Raw genomic sequence first — 20,755 nt, 5'->3', positions numbered from 1 at the left:
TTTCCTGCTCAACTATGAGCTACTGCTGCATTCTGGGGAAGGGCAGGCATTGTCTTCGATTGTGTACCCACTGATGATCATGCTCCGGTGAATAGCAGCAAACCTGTAAACACACCAACAGCCCTGGTTAAACTCTGGGTCACAAAGCCCAACTCTCTGAATACGGGAAAGGGACTTGTAGGGGGCTGGTAACGGGTGTGAGAGGGATGAGAGGGTAAGTGTCACCGTAATCAAAACGTACTATATCAACACGAGTGTGAAATTATCAACACAACACATTTAATAAAAGAAAAAAGTTGGTTTAAGCACTGGTTCCCAAAGCCAACTGAGTATCAGAATTACCAGAAACTCTATAAACATGTAAAAAGGAAAAGACACAAGATAACTACTCCCCCCAGGCCCCAATCCCAAATGAGTTTCATGTCAGAAGCCAAGGAGTCCTAAAATATTCACAATGGAATACACCTGCATATAGACATTAACATGTCAGGACAGATCAGAGAGAAAAGTGTGGAAAAGACCACATACCCAAGGAAGCACAGGCTGTGCACACAATCACCCAATCCCAACCCAGAACCACTTTAGAAAGCAAGCTGCCAGAAAGCACAGCTGCCCAGGCCAGGCTTCTAAGATACTATCAGGGAGAAATCCAGGAAGATCCGTACCTTTGCCCAAGGGTTAACAAGTTTTATTATTTAGTATTGTCACTATTGAAAATGTAAACTGGCAAGGGATCTCACAATTGGCAATGAAGATGCTGGCAACTGAGACACTGCCTATTATTAGCGCTATTCAAAAGGTAGCTCAGAACATCACGAGGCTGGCAATGTCCCATCATTTCAAATAAATAGGATCTTTCCTTCGTGTTCTATTATTTCTCTATTAAGTAGAGAAAGGAGGTGCAAGGCTCTGCTTCTTTGTGTTGCACTGGGAGGCCAGGAAACCATACTCAAACTGTTCACCTTTAAGATAAAAAACTAGCATGTGCCTTCTACTTTGGGCTTCCTACGTAAGGAAGGGTTTATGTAATTCCAGAGTTCCAACACTCACACCCATGGGTGAATCTGGAAGCACCCTGCTTCCAGAGGTGGTGGTGTACACCTAATTCAAGAACTTGGGAGGCCGAGTATCCCAAGTTTACAGACAGTCTGGGCTATATACCAAGACCCAATCAACACATACATACACACCACACCGCACACATGTGTGCCTGCTCATTCTCACATACATTCTCAAAGGTTTACACACACATTCATTCTCACACTCATACACTCTCACACTCTCTCTCACACAAAGGAAAACTCAGTACTAATTCTTCCAGGAATTCCAACATTCTCTAATATATGAACAACATCATATACAAAAGGCTTGCTGTGTTCTGCTAATCAAAACCTACTGGAAATCACATAAAACTGATCCAGTGAAGACAATAACATAAAGTACATCATACAACACAGCACAGCAGAGTTATGGAAACTTAACATAGACAGCCTTCAAGTTGCACAGTTTAATTTACAATATTTACCAGTAAAAAGGATTAGTTACAAAAAAGAAAGCTGTCTGTACAAAATAAGGGTTTTTTTCACATTCATAAAGAGAACCCACTGTGATGTCTTACCTTGTGAAGTCAAAACTAAAACAGCTCGCTTTGGTACAACTACCCAAGAAGGACTGGTAATCCAGGCAAGATGATAAAATGATCAGCCTCCTAACCATGGTCAGGAGAAAGAATTTAATCAACATTTTGCCTTGAAGAGAAAAGTTCTACATACTTGCAGACCCTTAGAAAAGACAGTGCTCTCAGGAGCCAGCCTGGTAAGAGAGTGTAGCACAATCTCCTGCTCTCTCATTGGGACAGTCCTTTCCGAGTTCGAGCCTCCACCTTGCACAGGGAGAACCTATGCAATGCCATAGGAAGAATGTGGAATTTTACAAACACATTTTGTAAAGCCTCAGGACAGCAGGAGAATCTGGGCATTTCGGTTCAGCCTCTCTCCACCCAATTTTTTATCATATAAATTAAATATAGAGAGGTACACAAATTTTCAAACTCCCACTTCCTAATACAACACACATCACAGTTTTAATAAGCAGATAAAGACAAGACATACTGTTAGGGCACATTTCCTGCAAGGAACCAACCAAAGTACTGGAAACGTTTGGACAATATTCAAAGTATAGCGGCCACACCACACTGTTCCCAGCAGTCTGGTTTCAGAATAAAAGCATAAACTAACTATATAAAGAACTGTGGCCTTCAGAAAATTTTATTTAGTGATGAGCTAAGCTCAGCTGGCAAAAGCCCACCTATAAAAAGGGAGTAGGTCTAATTGACAAATGTATACATGCATGACCCAATATAACAAAGACAAATAATTCTAAAGCTATTGGAACCTCTAGTTATGTGTCACTTACTCAGGTGTGCTATCAGCCTTAAAAACTGATTGAATGATACACATCCAAAGAGCTGTACTTCCCTCACCAGTAACCAAAACACCTGACCAAAAAAATTAAGGGACAAAAGCAATGAAAGAAAAATCTAAAGAGTCTGACACTTTCTCCTCTGCTGACTCAATGAACACACATCCACAGTGAAAATGAAACGGAAACAAAGCCCTGAAGCCTGCCTCCAGGGACATGTCCGGCCAATGGGATCTGGAACCTCCTAACACAGCACAGCACAACGGCTCTGGGTACACAAATCCAGCAGAGCGCACCCATGGAAGAAACACAAAGAGATCATGTCGAACCCATTCTCTGCGTTAGAAGCAGCTCCACTATGGTTTTGATCACTTGGCTTAGGGGGAGAGAAGTGCCTAGCAACAACTCCTAACCTCATTATTCCCACGGGGCCTCACTGACTCAGTGGTGCTTTTCATATAAAAATATCTGCGGAGGCAGCAAATGGCCACGCTGCTGTCTGGCCAACAGAGTCCCCACCGCTGAGAAAACTCTTCGGCCGCTGCTCCAGTCTTCTCCCTACTGTCACAGTCCTGCCAGCAACAGCTGAGAGTGATGTGTGAACAAGCTCTTTGTGACCAAGCTTTGGCAAAAAGTCAATAAATAAGAGTTTGTCAAAGGCAAAATCATTTTGTGGACAACTCAAGTTGCAACTCTGGGGACATGTGTGTGAGAAAGAGGAAGGGATCCTTTGGCAGGGCTTGGCTAACCAACCCCACTTGCCCAGCCCATTATTCAGATGGAAAGGGAAGAAGAGAAGACACCAGAAAATGAGTCAGTTTTGAAATCTGCACAGCTGATATTTGTTCTTCATAGCAGTAAGGACTTGAATGAAAATCATGAAACTTGAGGAACACTTGTATTTTTCCTTCAGGATTAAAAATGTCGTCTTGTACTGAAAGACTACATTCAGCGTGGGTCAGGTCCAAGAGCGGCAGCAAGAACTTGGCCATTAAGCGTGCCCAGTACTGGGAGGAAACTGTCATCTGCTTAGCATGGCCGATGGGCAGGCCAAGGGCTGCTTCTCACTGGTCTCCAAGTCGGAAGCCCTGGCCCCAGTTGTGTCTCCCGCCTCCGCCATTCTGCTCAGCAGCTCTCCTCATGCTGGCCGGGGGCACACCAAACCCTGACACCCCTCCTCTCCTGCTGGGCAGCCAGCGGTACCTGGAGGAGAGAGAACAAGGTTACTCGTAGACCATCTCCATCTCCTGGGTGTTCCAAAACATTTGTTATGATGGGAGAGGCCAGGGATACTGGCATATTTGGCTTCCTTTTTAGCACTTAGTGCAATGCCCTGACCACAGATGGCAACTGCTTTTCACGTTTCTAAACTTTATCAAGCTTTCAGTTAAATTCACGCTCTCCATATTTTTTTCACCGATTATAAAAGTAATTCATGCAGAGCAATATGGAAACAAAAAGATTGCACACACAAGCACAAGAGACACTGATGGCTTCTTGGTTTGTCAGCAGATGGGTCAGACTGGATCAAAGAATTCAAAATGAACTCACTTCACTTTCAGAGAAAACCCACAGGCAGCACGCCTGAGCCCTGCACAGCATCTCCACAGCTCTGGACCACAGGCTTTCTGTCTCAAAGCTATGGTGTATTTCTAGTTTACTCATCGCCTGCCTTCCAACTGTACCCTTCCCATCTCAGACAGTGTCAACGCCAAGTCCAAAAAAAAGTCACATGATCTCTAACTTTACAAATTAATAAACCAGGCATCACAGGACAGCTAACAAAACTTTAACCCATGTCTGTTCTCAGTGACATTTTCAACATTTCTCTTCACTGTCTGCATTAGTAAATTGGCAATGTGTTTGGACCTGTTTTATATAGGGTTCTAAAGTTTAAATGTTTGCTGGAAGCAGGGAGTACAAACTTACACCCTGGTTTGAAACTCTTTGCAGCCAGAATGTCATGATTAGTAGTCACATCAACACCCAACAGCACAACCTTATATGAAAGCAGTTTACTGGCCTAGAGGCACCTGTGTAATGTCATGTTTAGAAGTTCATTGGATTGTCACAATTACCCTGTGAAGATATTAACACACATACACACACACACACACACACACACACACACACACACACACACACCTTTCTTTCTTTTCCTTTTTGGTTGTTCTGAGGGTTGAATCCAAAGCCTCAGGAGTGCTAGGCAAGCACTCTACAATTGGGCTATGCTAACAGCCTTTTTGTTTAAAAAAAAAAAAAAAATCCCAACAAGGTTCCACTAAGTTGCCCAGGCTGACCTTGAACTCCAGAACCTCTGCCCTCACCCTCCCAAGTATCTGAGTTTAGAGGCAAGCCAGAGTTCCCAGCTAAAAAACTTATTAAATCGACAAGAAAATGGAGGCAGAAAGCGAGTGAAGTCCTTCAGGAATAATGGTCAGTATTCCAGCCCAGGCAGCCTGACCCAAGCTAGTGTCCATACACACTCCTTCATGTGCACGGAAGCATCTGCTACAACACTGAGTACGACTGTTCAGACACCAGCGTGCATCAGTTTGTAACATGTGAAATACCTTCACACTCCTCCCCAAAAAAGAGAATGACCCCCTTTACAGAAAAGTAACTGTTGGAAGAAAACCGTACAGAAGAAAAGATATAGCTGCCTTTTAAAGGGAATGCACAATATGGATTTTAGAGTTTCTGTAAGTCAATTCCTCTCTCATGCCCAGTCTGACATGGGGACTCATGCCTATAATCCCAGCTCTTGGGAGGCTGAGGCAGGATGACAAATCCCCAGCTATCAGGATGTCCATATCAAAACTGTCTCTAAAAAACAGTTTATCATTAAACTGAAGTGTCACGTCCAGGCACCAAACTGTCAGCATCTGTAACATCTTGTCCGATACTCCCCCTCTGCAGTACAGAATAAAACAGCACTTGAAAAAGGCAGTAAGGCTGTCACTCTACTGCACACACAAGACAATATAGAAGCCAGCTCCACTGCTTAAGCTAAGAGTGAAATTAAATGCCAGTAATTAGAATAAAAAGACACCCAATTATACATAATCAACAAAAATTTATGGTAATTCCAAAGCAGTTACTGCTTTTGCAAGGAGCTACATTTTGCCATCTGATCTTTATGCAAAATCTAACAGAAGGGCATCCACCAACAGAGAGAGCTCAAGAGGAAGACAGGCTCCAGTGTGCTGCCGATTTTGCCATTAGAATTTTCTACGTTTCTGTCCACAATTCAAAAATATCTGTAAGCTGTTAAAGTCAGGAAATGGCCGTTTTAAGGTAAAGTAACTGTTGGTGACTCCCCAGGACACAAGCTTTTTAAAGCTGATACATCTGCCAAACCTACTTGATAACCTAAGTCAGAGATCCAAATCTGCCCCCACTGTGTCCTTTGGTGATTAGAAATAGATTGGTCATGTGTTTCTTCAGTCTGACGGCAACCCAGAGGCAAGAAGAGAAACAAATTTCTTCTTATTTTCTTTCAGAAACAAACAAACAAGCCACTGAATTATTCTGAATATTATAGTTCGCAATCAAATGTCTTCCACAAACATCCTAGCCTGCACAGAGCTGGGGCAAAGACTACTCTGGTGTTACTGCCCCTCACCTATCCCTTGGAAAAAAGACAAAAGTACAAACATTACAATAATATCTTGATTCAGAGGGGTTCAGTTTTTTAACTCTTAAATGCAAGTGGTTATTTCCTAGCCCTGCACGAAATTAGGTGTGACTGTCAGGCAGATGGTGAGAGCCCTTCGCTTCACTGACAGAATGGCCATGCTACTTACACTCATGTTTGAACATCTCCTCTCAGCCACCAGTCCTCCCCACAACATCTGGTACCCAGATCCCAACACTATGCCATTAATCCACAACCCACCACTATGCCTTCAACAATGAGCCTTGCTTTATCCAATCCTGTGAGACAGGGGCAGCCTCTCAACTCAGACTGTGAACCAAAGGTTGGAGGTTTTAGTAAGTAACCTGACCAGTATCAAAAGTAGTACTAGCCAGGCAGTGGTGGCGCATGCAGAGGCAGGTGGATCTCTGTGAGTTCAAGGCTAGCCTGGTCTACAAGAGCTAGTTCCAGGACAGTTAGAGCTGTTACACAGAAAAACCCTGTCTCGAAAAACAAAAACAAACAAATAAAAAAAGGAGTACCAAAGGGAACGGCACCCAACCCCCAGAAGCTATCGCCCTCGGCCTCTTCTACTTAATTCTAAGAGAAGACAACCACGAAGGACCTACTTCTAAGGAGTTGCGACCGCTACACAATTCTCAAGTCTCTCATCTTAACTTTAAACAATCTACAAATTTTCTAGTCTATAACGTTTAATATATAAAAGTTTAAACCGGGCAGGGTAGTGACACCTATAATTCCAGCACTTGGGAGACTGAGGCTGAACAATGGAGAGTTTAAGACTAACCTGAGCTACACAGCAGGAACCCTACCTTAGAAACAAAAACAAACATCACATTCTAAAAATGGCAAATAACGGGCTAACTTACTCAGCCAATATCACAGGTGACACCGATGTTCCAAGAAAAACTGTGGTGCCATGCTTCATGCCTGGCACTTTACAGTGGAATCACGTGCCTCAGCCTGCTCAGCATAGTTGATCTATTTTTGCTATGGTTTAGTCAAGTTCGTGATCTTTAGCTAGAAGCTGTCATGAAAGAGACAGCGCTGTGGCACCAATCCCTGGTGTCCTGACCGTGAGAAGAACTTCACTAGTTCTCATTTCTCCCTCAGAAAGGGCATAGAGTGTCTCCTCACGAAACTCCAATCAGGATACTTGAAACCACAGGACAGCACCACATTCAGTAAGAGGAGAAAAAACTTACAAAAACTGAGGCGTGGACAGAAAATTCCTTCCTCCCAAGTCCATTGGATATCTGAACATCAGGAAGAAATAAAGATGTCCAACGAGGTTTCCAATGAGCTCATTGATCACCCTGCAAAGAGAGTCGAGTCAGTGCAAAGACATCCAGGCAACACAGTGAGCTGCACAAGCTGTAACTAAGAGCATGGGAAAGAGAGGCAGCCTTCACAGAAGCCCATTCCAGCCCCTGGGAGTCAGTGACAGCTCTACAATGGCCTTTACAGTGTGAGTGACAAATGCATTCTGAGGGAGAGGGAAATCGGGCCTGAAGAACTAATGAGGCCCACAGCTCCTCAAGGCCAGAGGCACCTCTGAAATCTCAAGGCCCCGCCCATCCTCAAAATATGAACTTTGTTCCAGTCTATTTCAGGAGCTGGGGCAGGTGCAAAGCAAGTTAGTTTCTGAATTCTGAAACACAGTGCATGTAAAACAGAGGAGAGCATGGGAGGGAGACAGGTGACAACACACTACCGCTCTGGCTCCTGGAGCCATGACACTCCGATGAGACACAAAGAGACCACTGGGGACTTTTTCAGGTTTCCCAAGGCTCACCCAGGGCTCCCTATCCACTGCTGTTATTACACATCATTCTTCATCATCCCACAAAGGGATCTCGCCCAAGCCTCCGCCCTTGAGGGTGGGAGAACGGAGGGGGATTCACCAATCTCAAAACGTGCTTTGATCTAGACCGTCCACTCCCTTCTCTGTAAGTGCAGACGAGGAATAAGGACCACAGCAGGCAAACACATCAGCTAGATGAAGGACTAGTACTTTCCAACTCGATTAACTTTTGAAAATATTTGGTAATGGAAGAAATGGAAGATCTTAAAATATCTATAGTTTTGTGTTTTGTTTTGTTTTTATAAAGAACACTCTCATTATTTTTTCTTTATGTACCTCTGGCTTTCCTGGAAATCACTATGTGGATCAGGCTGGCCTTGAACTCACAGAGCCTGCCTCTGCCTCCCACATGCTGGGTTTAAAGGTGTGTGCTACCACACCAGGCAGAAGAAACTTGAAAACTTATTTGTAATTGTGTGTGCATGCCTATGTGTGTGTATGCATAGATATAAGTCTCCAACCAGGCCAGAGATACCAGAAACCACATGGAGTTACAGGCCGTTGTGTGCTGCCTGACAGGGGTTGTGGAAACCAAACGTGGGTCCTCTGCAAGAGTGGCACCTGCTCTTGACCACTGTGCCGTCTCTCCATCCCAGAACAACTCCATCTAGATGGTCTCTCTCTGAATTTAGACTGGAAACGTGAAAGGTTTTCCACATCTCAGTACTAACTCCAGCAAGAGAGTAAAAATTTCAACCTGCCTGGCAGAAGTTCTATACCATCAAACTGTGTACAAAACAACTTCTCTGAGACTCCATTTCTGTGGCAGTATGCCATTTCCCAGGCATTCTGAAAGTGCCTTACAAGTACATAATAGAGTCATCTTAAGGATAGGTTCTAAAGAGGAATCATGACAAATACTTCTGTATCTACTCATTATGGATAGTGAATAAAAGACATATGTATTCAAAAATATGTCTAGAAATACAATGTATCTGGTGACAAGTTAACAAAATGACAGTCATCCTATGTCAAAGGTGCTTAAATTCGTACTGTACAACCAATTAGAATCAAACATCTTTAAAAGGGTCTAACATACCAACATTGAGACTCTTTAAAGTCTTTAAAAGACCAGGAAAGGAAGATAACAATGAATTAAGTTTCCCAAGGATTGGTTTCCAGTTAAATAAATCTAACATTACTTACGAGCCTCCAATGATATAGTTGAATCCGAGGATAACCCAAGGTAAGTAGCAGGCCTAGGAAAGAGGACACAAATGTAAACAGCCATGTCTGAAGGCACCATGACACTGCAAACCCTAAAAACGGGGAAGGAAATACTAACCAGAGCTTTATGGAAATCACTAGGTCATTAAGAATTTCTCAAATCCAACACCATCCTCATCATACTTACATATTCCTACCTAAAACTGTGCTCATTTGTACACCTGTAATTGCATGGAAGGGATTCTTTCAAATTCAGTATATACCCTGCTGAGTTAATAGTAACAAAGAAATAAGGGTTTTATGGATGACAGTAAAAACACCCCAAACTCTAAGGCTCCAAAATGGTCATAGATAATTAACCTGAATTTTTATCTAACACTGTGTGGATGTCTTGAACTAACACTCTCACAACAAGGTATTAGCTTTCCAGATCTGACATCCGAACCTTAGGACAAACTTAAGACTGAGTGAACTTCAAGGAAACTTCACAAACTAATAAAAAGAGGGTTATCCATAAACAGCTGTAAGGCTAAGTGAGGTAAGTACGACAAAATCCCAGACTCAACAAATCTAACCCCAGGCAGATGACTCAAGCAATATTCAGTTCTGTAATGAGTAGGACATTACAGGTAGAAATGGTAAGCTCAGGCAGCATTTGAGGGCACTATTCAAGGTAAAGTACTTAGCACCTAAAAGGGTATGTAGGAGCGACAAAAAGATTAGAAATGGCAGGATTCCTGCATGTTGTCTCTTTTGCAGTTTCTCTTGTAGTTCTCCCCCCACCCTCCCACACACAAACACACACACAAGATCACTGAGGGACATATCCCTGAGGAAGCTGAGGTTCAGAGGAACTGGAAGCAGTATCAGCAAGGGATGTTGGGATGGCTAGGCACAGGACTGAGGAGGGGAGGAAGGTGCCTGCCTAGGCTACGCTACTCTGCAGTGACCCCTTCTGGAAGTGTCAGAAAGATACACATTTGAGCTTAGGGGGGGATTACTACAAAGACAAGAATTGAGTTTTGTTTCACCTAGGTAAAGTACCTTAAATCGTGTTCCAAACCAAAATGATACGATCAGGTCTCTGTTCAGCTGGGCCCAGACATAAAGGACCGACATGATCAGAGGAATCATCAGCAACTGCAAAAAAGGCGACATATGAACCTCTGGTCCAGGAACATGCAACAAGGGTTTGATGTGGCCTGTCTACTACACCCACCCCCCTAAAAACCTGCAAACAAAACTAATGATTAGAATTACAAATTAATTGCACCATTTATCATACAATGAGTTCCATAAAAATCTATAATCAATACAATCATGTTTTTACAGGAAGTCAGAAACATTAGTTCAAGCTGTTATTTGAAAATAAAGTTTTTTCTTAACCATATAAGCTGCTTTCAAGGAATACAGAGCCTCATACATGGCCAGAAAATACTACAACCCATTTGAATGCATAAGCCAAAAATAAACAGAAAAGTCAATGATTTAGATAATGTCTACAAAAGCATCAAAGGTTTAGCTAACATATTCAAAACAACAGCAGTTATTATTTTATACTTTCAATGTAATCTCAAGTGCTTAAATATACACAAAAACCAATAGTTGAAAGACTTACCTGCATATCCATTGCTAAACCAGTAATCTTGGTTTGTAAAGTTAAAGATCATATGCACAAAGTATTCTACAGATATCAAGGTTGATCTGATAATTTCCCTCCAATAGAATTTCATTACACTGTTCCAAAGGAGAACATATGTCTATCAATTAGATATGGGAACACACAAAAGTTCGGATAACTGTGCATAAGTTTCCCATTAGCCTGTACAGTCAATAGAGCAGGAGAACAGAAATTAAAACCTCAGCGCAAATTGGTCACTTGATATCTTTTGGTACCCTGCTATCTTCAAGTACAGGATGGAGATGCCTATGCATTTCAAACAATTATGATCCTGCTGACACTCAGGGATTGACAGCACGAATAAGTCTATGACTTATTTAAGAGAATTCCCTCCATTCTCTTAAAGGAGAGGGCATAACCCATGCCCTATATTTTTCTGGCTCTTGGCCAACTTTAAATGGCAGTTAGGTCCGACTGTTTGCTTATCAACTGTGCCTCGCAGAGAGATGGACTATACCCAGAGTAGGGGACTAGATTATTACTTAGGACTCAAAAGATGGACAGCAATGAAATCAGAGAATAATGCTGGCTATAAATCAATTTTCTGGTAAGAACCACAGATTCCGAAAGCTGCCTCACAGCACGGACTGTGCTCCAGTCACAAACTGTCATCCCAGAAAACACGGAGAACCGGGCTCAAGGAGACAGCAGTAAAAGTCAGCTGACTATGGGAAATCCCAGAGGCGATACTAAGAGGAGGCACCCTCAAAACCCAAGATTTATCCTCGCTTTAAAAAACAATCTTCATTAACTACAGTTTTTTAAACAGTATAAAAACTGATTTAAATATTTTATAGAATTCTATTTCCAAAAACCTTAAAACGGGAGGTGGTGGTGGAGAAGGAGCATGTTTCTGGCCCAAAATAACACTGAAGGATACCACGATGCAAATCCAGTTAAAGAGAAGCATGAACAAATAATCTGCTGGCCTCCCATCAAAAGCTCCTAGAACAAACACAAAGCAAACATCAGGGTTCAGAACTGTGGAAGAAAATGGCATCTATGGAGAAAAATACTTCAAAATGTTATATTGAAACAGTTAAAACCACTTCTTTAAAGAAAGGGGAGTTTTTACCAAAGTCTATACCATGACATAAAACTGAACCACAGGCACCTGACTACGATCGGTTTATGTTCCGCTGACCTGACTTCCAGAAAGCTACACACTGTGGCTGCCACGGGCTAAAACAGACCCAAGGGGGACAGTCAATTCCAGAAATACAGAGCCTTGTCCCAAGCCCAGTGAGGCCCTTTCCCCTTCCTCATGTCCTGCTGGCTTTCCCTCATGGTCCTACCATAATCTACTGAGCACACTTTTGATACTGGTTAATTCCCGTCTCTCACCCATAGATTAAAGCCTGTCAGAGGCCATGTCCACTCTGCCTACCGCTGTCACTCCTGCAGCGTGACTCTGTGGGAGCCCGTTATTACGACAGGGCTATTAGCTGCTGCTGCTGCTGTCAATATCGGGACCAGACAGATGCACTGCCATTTGTCCAGCCTGGGCTGACGTAACAAGCAGAGTCAGCCTCTATTACAGATCTTACACTCGGGAACGAGGGAGGACAAAGAAAAGGACAGACCTCTCCACAACTGACTTTCTCCATAAGGTATCTGTGAGGTGCAAGGGTCAAGTGTATGACCCCTTACTTAAAAGTAAGAAAATAAAGTCCATGACCAAAGTCACATGCTTGTCTGAAGCAGTGTGGGGCTAAGGACTAGGTTAGCGCTTTTCTCACCCCACCGCTGCTAAGAGTGCTTCATTCCAAGGGAGAAAACCACAACAGTCCAGCTTAGTCTAGGGACAGTTCCCAACACCTCAGTCAGGACATTTTGAGAGAAGCAGAGGGAAGAGACAAAAATTACTAGAAAGTCACTTCTCCTCTACACACTCTGCTAGGATTACAAGACACGGCAGTCAATTCTTCAGCCCCGAAACAAGAATCACAAAGAATGAAGGATGGGTCTTAAGGAAAAAGAAAACATAACAACACCTGTAATTCCAGTACTCAGGAAGCAGAGGAGTACAAGGCCTGGGCCAGCCTGGGCTATGGACTATACATAGTAAGGCTCTATTCTCAGACCAGAAGGTGGAAAAGGACGGAAGAGTGAGGAGGGACCAGTCGCCTTTCCTGCACTCCTTGCTTCTCTCAGCGCAGCGTAAGGACACACACGCTAAAGGCTCACTGCATTGAAGGACAGCTGAGATTCCAACAAAACTTCTGAATCTGAACAAGAGCCAAGCTTTTCTGGAGTGGTTCTGCCTCTGTGATTTCTAAGGATTCTTTAGACTGAGATACCTATAATCACATAAACTGTAGTGCTGTATTATTTGGCATGCAAGCAACGAGGAATTTACAATTAATGGCCTTAAATTGCATTCTTTCAGTGCAAATCAGAAACCTCTTAAACCAACACTGCTTCATTCTTTTTCTTTTTTTGTTTTTTTTTTTTTTAGTTTTTCAAGACAGGGTTTCTGTTTAACATCCCTGAATGTCCTGGAACTCAGAGATCCACCTGCCTCTGCCTCCTGAGTACCGAGCGCTGGAAGTAAAGGCATCTGCCACAACCGTCCAGCTACAGTATTTTGGTTCTGGGGTTTAGGGGGGCTTTTCTTTCTTTCTTTCTCTTTTTTGGGGGGGTGGATCTGAGACAAGGTTCCACTGTGTAACAGCCTTGATCTCACAGAGATCCAGCTGCCTAAGATCCACCTGCCTCTGCCTCCTAAGTGCTGGGATTAAAGGTATGTGTCACCGCTGCCTGGCTCATTCTTTTTTTTTTTTTTTTTTTTTTTTTTTCGAGACAGGGTTTCTCTGTGGCTTTGGAGCCTGTCCTGGAACTAGCTCTGTAGACCAGGCTGGTCTCAAACTCACAGAGATCCACCTGCCTCTGCCTCCCGAGTGCTGGGATTAAAGGCGTGCGCCACCATCGCCCGGCCTGGCTCATTCTTAATAATTTAACCAGGCAAGAAATTATGCAGGTGTCATATTAACTTAAGGCTGTGTGGAGTGCAGAGAAAATGAAAAACAGAAAACCTGGCTTCCATTCCCCGTAGTGTTATCTCAAACAGCTGCGACCTTTGGGAGATCTGACCACTGCTCAGGACAATCTTTGATGGCAAAGAGTCCTCTCCACAGTCACGTTCAAAGCAGCAGCATCAGTCATGGAGGCCACAAAATGAAGTCAAGTGCCCATCAATAAATGGATGAAGAGAATGCAACATTATCTATATGATTTAACAATAAAGAGGAATAAACTACAACTACATGCTATACAGAAGACCCTTAAAAACGTGATACTAAGTAAAACAGTCACAAAAGGCCATATATGGTATGGTCCTATCAAAATTAGTACAAGACACTACTAGTACAGGCAAATTTAAAGAGCCAGAAGGAAACTGGTAGTTTCCTGTGGCTTATGTGGAGGGGAAATGGGCAGCAGTAACAGGTGTAGACACTTGGGGCAAGGAAATGCTATAAACTGCTATGGGAATGGCTGTACAATTCTACATACAAACTAACTGAATTGTACACTTTAAACTCAAGTGAGGAAGCTGGATGGGATGTGGATTACCATCTCCCTTGTCATGGATGGAAGATGGGATCCAAGGGCTTCCCTGCATGCTAAAACCTACAAATGTTCGCAATCCTTGGATAAAATGGTATAGTATTTGCACAGAAACTACAGACTCTGACATATACTGTGAAATAGATCAGATTACTTATGGTCTCTTTTACAATGTAAATTCTGTGAAGTAGCTGCTACAATATGTTGTTTGGGAAATAATGATGAGAGGAAAACTGTACAAATTCAGTACACCCGTTTTCCAGATAGTTTCAAATTTTCAGGCAGCTGACTCAGGACACAGAATCCACAGATACAGAGAGCAACTTTTTATCTCAAAAAAATTGTTTCAAAAACGCCTCTCAGCTTGAGCATTTCAAAAATGCTCTGACTGGAAAAAAAGGGAAGCCACTTCTAAGGATAAAAGCAAACAAACGCAGCCAGCACTCTAACAACTGACAGGTTTCTCTACCTGTTGCGCATATACAGAGTAGTACAGACCAGCTTGCGCAGCCTGGCCAGGTTAATAAAGGGGGTAAAGGACGTAGGAACACAGCAAACAAGAGCAGAGGTGGCCACATAACTATCCCAGTTCAGACCCAGTTTCCGTTATCAAAGGGAATCCTTAAGGCTTGGCGTCAGAAGCATGCTAGGTAGTGACAAATGAAAAGGAATTATACATGATGTGCTGTATGTGTGTGCGCGTGCATGTACATCAGCATGCATGTAGGCAGAGGTCAGAGGATATCCTTCCATTATGTGGGCTTCAGGGAATCGGCCTTGGTGGCAAGCACCTTTACCAGCTGAACTACTTACTGGCCTCTGGCCTATGCTTTTCTGCAAAGAAAGGTCAGGACCCCACCCAATCTCTGTATTAAAACAGTGACTTCTTTTTGAAAAACAGCAATGTCAACTTCAGGGAAAGTTGTATTTCACAGCAAATATCCAACCTACTCTGTCCCTGCAGCTGTAAGGCAGGAATAATTTTCAAATACATGGGTAGATTCAAGGATGGTTCGTAAGAACAGGCAGTTTTATAAAATCTCCAAAGCCTGCCAACCTTTGCAGATCACTTTCACTCAGCAAAATGTATCTGTATTTTGTCAGAGTATCAATTTACTATTTTTTTGTGTAAGCAACTTAAAAATAGCATATAAAGTATTGTAGGAAATAGATAATTCAACAAGACACTTTTAAAACAATGTACTGCTTCTCCATCATACAAGAGATTATATTTGAAAAACTACCACAGTACCTACCAAATACTGACTACATAAAGTCTATGTGCAGTATATGCATGTGTGCACATGCAGGTGCCCATAGCGCATGTGTGAATGAAGTCGGAGGTCAACAGTCAGCATCTTCTCAAGGTTCACCCCCTTATTTTTTGAGGAAGGCACTGAAACTGGTAAACTGACTCCACTAGGTAGCCAGGGAGCCCCCAGGATCCTTGGGTCTCGGTCTCCCAGCACCAAACTGCAGGTGCACAGTGCCACACCCAGCTTATTTACATAGCTAAAAGGATCTGAAATCAAATCCTCAGTCCTGTGCTTTAGCCATCCTCTCCAGCTGCAGGCCGGGTGCTTGAACCACTGAGAATGAGATTAACTCTGACTTGCATGAAGTAAGCCTTTCACCGTCAGTATAAGAGATGCCTGTACTCTTGCCCGGTTTTACTCTAGCAGGACAATGACCGGCATTGAGAACACAGCCCAGGCATACAGGAGACAAAGATAGGCAAAGTTCTGATCTGCTGTTATTTCCTTCTGTAACACTGCTACTTCACAACTCACTCTGTGAATAAAAACTCAAGCAGGCCGGGTGTAGTAGCACACACCTTTAATCCAGGACTCAGGAGGCAGAGGCAGGTGGATCTCTGAGTTGGAGGCCATCTGGGTCTAGCCGGGAATAGATAGTAAGACCCCATTTCCAAAGAAAAAAGAACAAACACAAAAATCACAAAACTCAGTCTAAGAGCCTCCTACAGTCATGACCTAGTGTGCAGGTAAGAACCATCATTAACCATTCCTTCATATAATGCTAATGGCCCTCCAAATCCAAGTAAATGTACCAATTAGTAAGTTAAGATGAAACAATACTTAAAACAATTATGAAAAGATAACTTACCTGCTTCAAGTCGTGTAGAATACTGATATAAGAAATATAAATTGACCAAATAAAGAAATCCAGTTCCTGGACCCACGGGGAAATAAAAGGTGGCAGTGAATGGCCTCCATATCTGGACAGATCAAAACAAACAGATGTCAGTGTCTCTGAGCTGGATGGAACGGGTTTTTTTCCTTTTAACTAAAAAAAAAAAAAAAATCAAACTATCTTTCTATGAGAGATAAAGTTACATCATCAACACAATTTGAGAAAACAAAGTTCCTGCCAACTTATATAACATCAATTCACAGATCAATTAAATGAAAGGACATCAAAGATTATCAAAAATCTTATTAACATTTTTAAACAAGTCAACAAAATCAATACTGTGCAAATGTATGGCTAGTCTTGCCTGCAATCAGGCTTCCAGATAATCCTAAGGTAAAAGTATCACACTCAAATGCTAGAGGTTAGCAGGAACCAAACCAATGTGCTCAATAGGCAATATAGGTTCAAAAGTAAATAACACACACGCACGCACACACACACACACATCAACATGAAGGGGGAAGCCCTGACTCCAATCTCCAAATGTTATTTCCATCAACAACTGACTGGTTTCCTTTTGGAGGCAGTACTGTGCACTGACCCCAGGGCCTCACACATGCTCCGTTAAGTGCTCCATCATCGAGATACATCTCAGCCCTCCTTTCACATATGATTCTGAGAGACTCACTATATTGCGTAGGCTGGCCCTGAATGTATTCTACAGCAGAGACAGTTCTTGAACTTTCAATTCTCCTGCCTCAGCATCAAGAGCTGTTGGATTACAAGAGTTGCCTGCAACACAAGGCCCTGCTTTTGTTTTTGGTTTATTGAGATAGTGTCTCTGTGTAGCCTTGGCTGTCCTGAAATTCATTATGTAGTCCAAGCTGCCCTCCAACTCAAGAGAGCTGCCTGGCTCTGCTTCCCAAGTGCTGTAATCAAAGGTATGCACCACCATACCTGGCCTCTGCTTTGTTTTTGAAACAGGATCTCAAAGTCCAGGCTATGCCAGAATGTTCAATCTGCCCGTCTCAGGCTCCTGAGTGTTAAGATTCCAAAAGCAGGCCACCATGCACGGCCCGTTTCCTCCTGTGCTCTACCATATTCCTCCTTCTTCACCATACTTTAAATTGCAGTTTTCTATCTTCATTGCCTTGACAAAATATTTCTATTGGCTTCAGAATATTTCTGTATGTGGATATCCAAACTTCGTTTAAACTGTTATGATGCCATGATGAATATTTTTATATATTCTCTACAAACACGCACGCACACACATGCGCACACACACATACACAGAGAGAGGGAGAGAGAGAAAGTAAATGCCTGTGAATCAATCTGTTAGATCAACAGACATATGCACTTATTTTGGTAGATATTGCCAAATGTCTACAGAAATGCTTAATTAATTTATACCTCCTCCTAAAATGTAGATGAGTGCCATCTTTCCACACTTACTCACCATGGAGAGTATTTTACAATCACTAACCTGAAAACCAATTTTTATTTGCTCTGAGAAAGCTAAGCATCTCTCTATATTTTCTAACTATATTTCCTCTATCTTTCCTATATTGTAAAAACATCCTCTTCCAGCAGACTGCATTTCTTTATGTATTAAGGGACTTTCTTGTTGTTCGTTGTTTTCTGTTCTGCCTTTAGGCTCGTGCTTTTACAGCACTTCTGGTTATTTTCTTCGGCAATAGCTATTGCTATAGTCTCTGCATTTTTAAATACACTGACTTTTATAGGACTTTTACCATATGTTCAACATAAAGTTTAAGACACAGGCAGGTACCCATCACTACCAAGCTTACAAATTTTTCAAAGATGTTTTTCCAAGGATAAAAACATGTTCAATTTTACTGCCCTCACGATTCACAGATGAGGAAAAGATCCAGCTTATTTTTCTAGATGATCATTTAGCTTTCTGGTCTCATTAAAGTAACTATACTTTCTCCAATTATGTGAAAGGCTAATTCACCTTAAAGCCTACTTTGGACTAGATTATTTGGAATGAATGCCTATACTAAGTTATTTTCATTTCTGATTTAATATTTCCAGATCTAAGGAAATATAACCTCCTTCCCCCTTTTCCTTCTCAAGTTCTCTTACTGGCTAGTCTCAGTACTCTTCTAAAGTAAATCAGATCCAACATCTTTATTTTTTTATCAATGTGACGCTGACATAATCTTGCCAAACTTTCACAGTTTTCTACACAACTTTCTCTTCTTCCTTTTTATAATCAACCACAAAATAAGTAACATGTGAAAATTGAACCTCTTGGCCTTCCCAAGCACACAGCCTATGCGCAAATAAAAGTTTGTATCTTCTTTCACCTTACCATTCACCAGCTCACATCTCCACAACAGTATTAATCAGCAAGAATAAAGTGACAGCCTCCTAGACTTTGGTAAAATAGCATGACGCTGACCTTTGGCTTAAAAGCTATGTGTCTTAAGGCACACTATCATGTGCCAAGCACGAAAAGCATGGCTGGATCAATCATGGCAAGACTGTCAAAATGAGCAAGAGTTGGCACAAGGAAGGGAAAATACACTCTTGGCACAAAGCCCCCAAGAACTGCAAGAGCACAGTAAATAGGAGAGGGTTGTTAACGATCCAAGGTTTCTAGAATGGAAGATCAGAGTCACAGACCCTGCAAGAACAGAGCAGCCAACTCCATTCTCCATGGACAGAAATGGAACCCCCAGAGCTTAACAATCTGTATGGAGTAAACGTGACCTTCCAAGACCCTGTATTAAAGCAGAGAAGCAATAGGTTCAATCATCTCCATTCATAGCTTGACTATCTTGTGAAAATGGCACTGCAGAAGGGATAGGCCCTGAACATAAGTTGCTGTAACATTAATATTTCTTAGCCTCAATTTCAAAGTATAAGGGGAGAATCACATACAGTCCTCAATTGGTTAATGACGTTGTTAGTTTGTTTTGTTTAGGAAGTCCTAGTAATGGAACCCAGAACCTGAATGTGCTGGGTAAATCTACTAAGCTGTATACATCGCCAGACCTTGATTAATGACGTTTTAAAAATGAATGAATCAGTATGCTACTTGGTTTATTTACACGCAATGATTCAGAAGGTCTTATACATGAGGAAACAGCATGATAAAAGGTTACACAAGAGCTAGTAACTAGTAGAGACAGAATTCTGTCCTAGCATGACTCTAGAATTTGTAAGAGACATCAGTATTACAGCTACAATTAATAAACATTTCCAATACTGCTATCCTTGTATGACCCAGAAACGAACTAAGAGCAAACCTAACCACCCCCACCCCTGCTTGCAAAATGCACTGCAAACAGGGCAGAAGCAAGTTCCTAGCCTTGGAATCTCGTATGGCTAGACGTTTCAGCTGGCTTTCTTTGTGTACACAGTGACATTGGTCCTGGGACACCTGCCCTCGTCCTTTATCTTAAGGGGCTTGAAAGGCTGGCCTCAAGAAAGGGATGAAACTGTGCTCTGTTAAAGCATATATGGAGGTGTGCTACTATTACAGCCTTCCAGAAAACACCCACTGACCTGGTTTGTAAAACTCGCATCTCACCTACTCCCATACTCCTTTAAATTGCTCAACGCCTGATTTTAGCAGAGAAACCTCTGGTTTTTCCCTGACTACATTTTCTCTAACGCTGATGACACAACACTATTTTTAGCCACTGTGTGCACCTGTTCTTTAGAAATCAGTGTCTGTCAAAATACCTCGCTTCTCTTGCCGTTCATTAAGCCTACCCTTGAGTTACACTTGCTTTCATTCATCGGAAAGACTTATTATTTTTGTATTACTTTAAAATTATAATTTGAAATCACTAAGCACTGGCTCTTTTCAGAAGGATACAGTGTTTATTTCTGAAATCCCCAACAGCCCCCTTCCTTCCTCTGTCTGACATGTAAATAGGAAAGGAAGCAGGCATGAGTAGACAGGTACACCTTCAACTCTGGAAAGCTGAGGGAGCAGCCAGGCCCAGTACAGAAGCCCAGGACTGGCAGACAGAACTCTGAGTCTCACTCCCCTTAGAGGACTTGGTGGAGAGAATCCTTCACCACACAGCAGCCCAGGGCCAGACCTTTAATATACAATGGGGTTTTCTTGGCCCTGGTAGGGACAAAGTTCTTTAGGGGAGGGTTCTGCTTTCTTTTTTTTTTTTTTTTTTTTTTGAGACACTGCAATCCTGACTGGCCCTCCTACTCACATTGCAGGCTACACTGCTAATCCTCCTGCCTCAACCTA

General features: G+C 42.3%; 1 protein-coding gene across 1 annotated transcript in view; it reads right to left on the bottom strand.

Annotated features, from left to right (window-relative positions):
* Positions 1–257: 257 nt before the first annotated feature.
* The window catches only part of Derl1 (derlin 1), a 26,580-nt gene continuing 6,082 nt past the window's right edge, over positions 258–20,755 (bottom strand). Inside the window, exons 2-8 of the mRNA XM_005354594.2 lie at positions 16,483–16,594; positions 11,672–11,736; positions 10,729–10,755; positions 10,155–10,250; positions 9,090–9,142; positions 7,285–7,395; positions 258–3,624 (exon numbers count right to left, since the gene is read on the bottom strand). Coding sequence (XP_005354651.1) covers positions 3,486–3,624; positions 7,285–7,395; positions 9,090–9,142; positions 10,155–10,250; positions 10,729–10,755; positions 11,672–11,736; positions 16,483–16,594 — 603 coding nt within the window. The 3' untranslated portion in view covers positions 258–3,485. The remainder of the gene's footprint in view (positions 3,625–7,284; positions 7,396–9,089; positions 9,143–10,154; positions 10,251–10,728; positions 10,756–11,671; positions 11,737–16,482; positions 16,595–20,755) is intronic.

This window comes from Microtus ochrogaster, chromosome 15, assembly GCF_000317375.1.
Source record: "Microtus ochrogaster isolate Prairie Vole_2 chromosome 15, MicOch1.0, whole genome shotgun sequence".
NCBI classification, from domain to species: Eukaryota; Metazoa; Chordata; class Mammalia; order Rodentia; family Cricetidae; genus Microtus; species Microtus ochrogaster.
The sequence above is the reverse complement of the archived record's forward strand: the minus strand, read 5'-3'. Positions and strand labels throughout refer to the sequence as shown.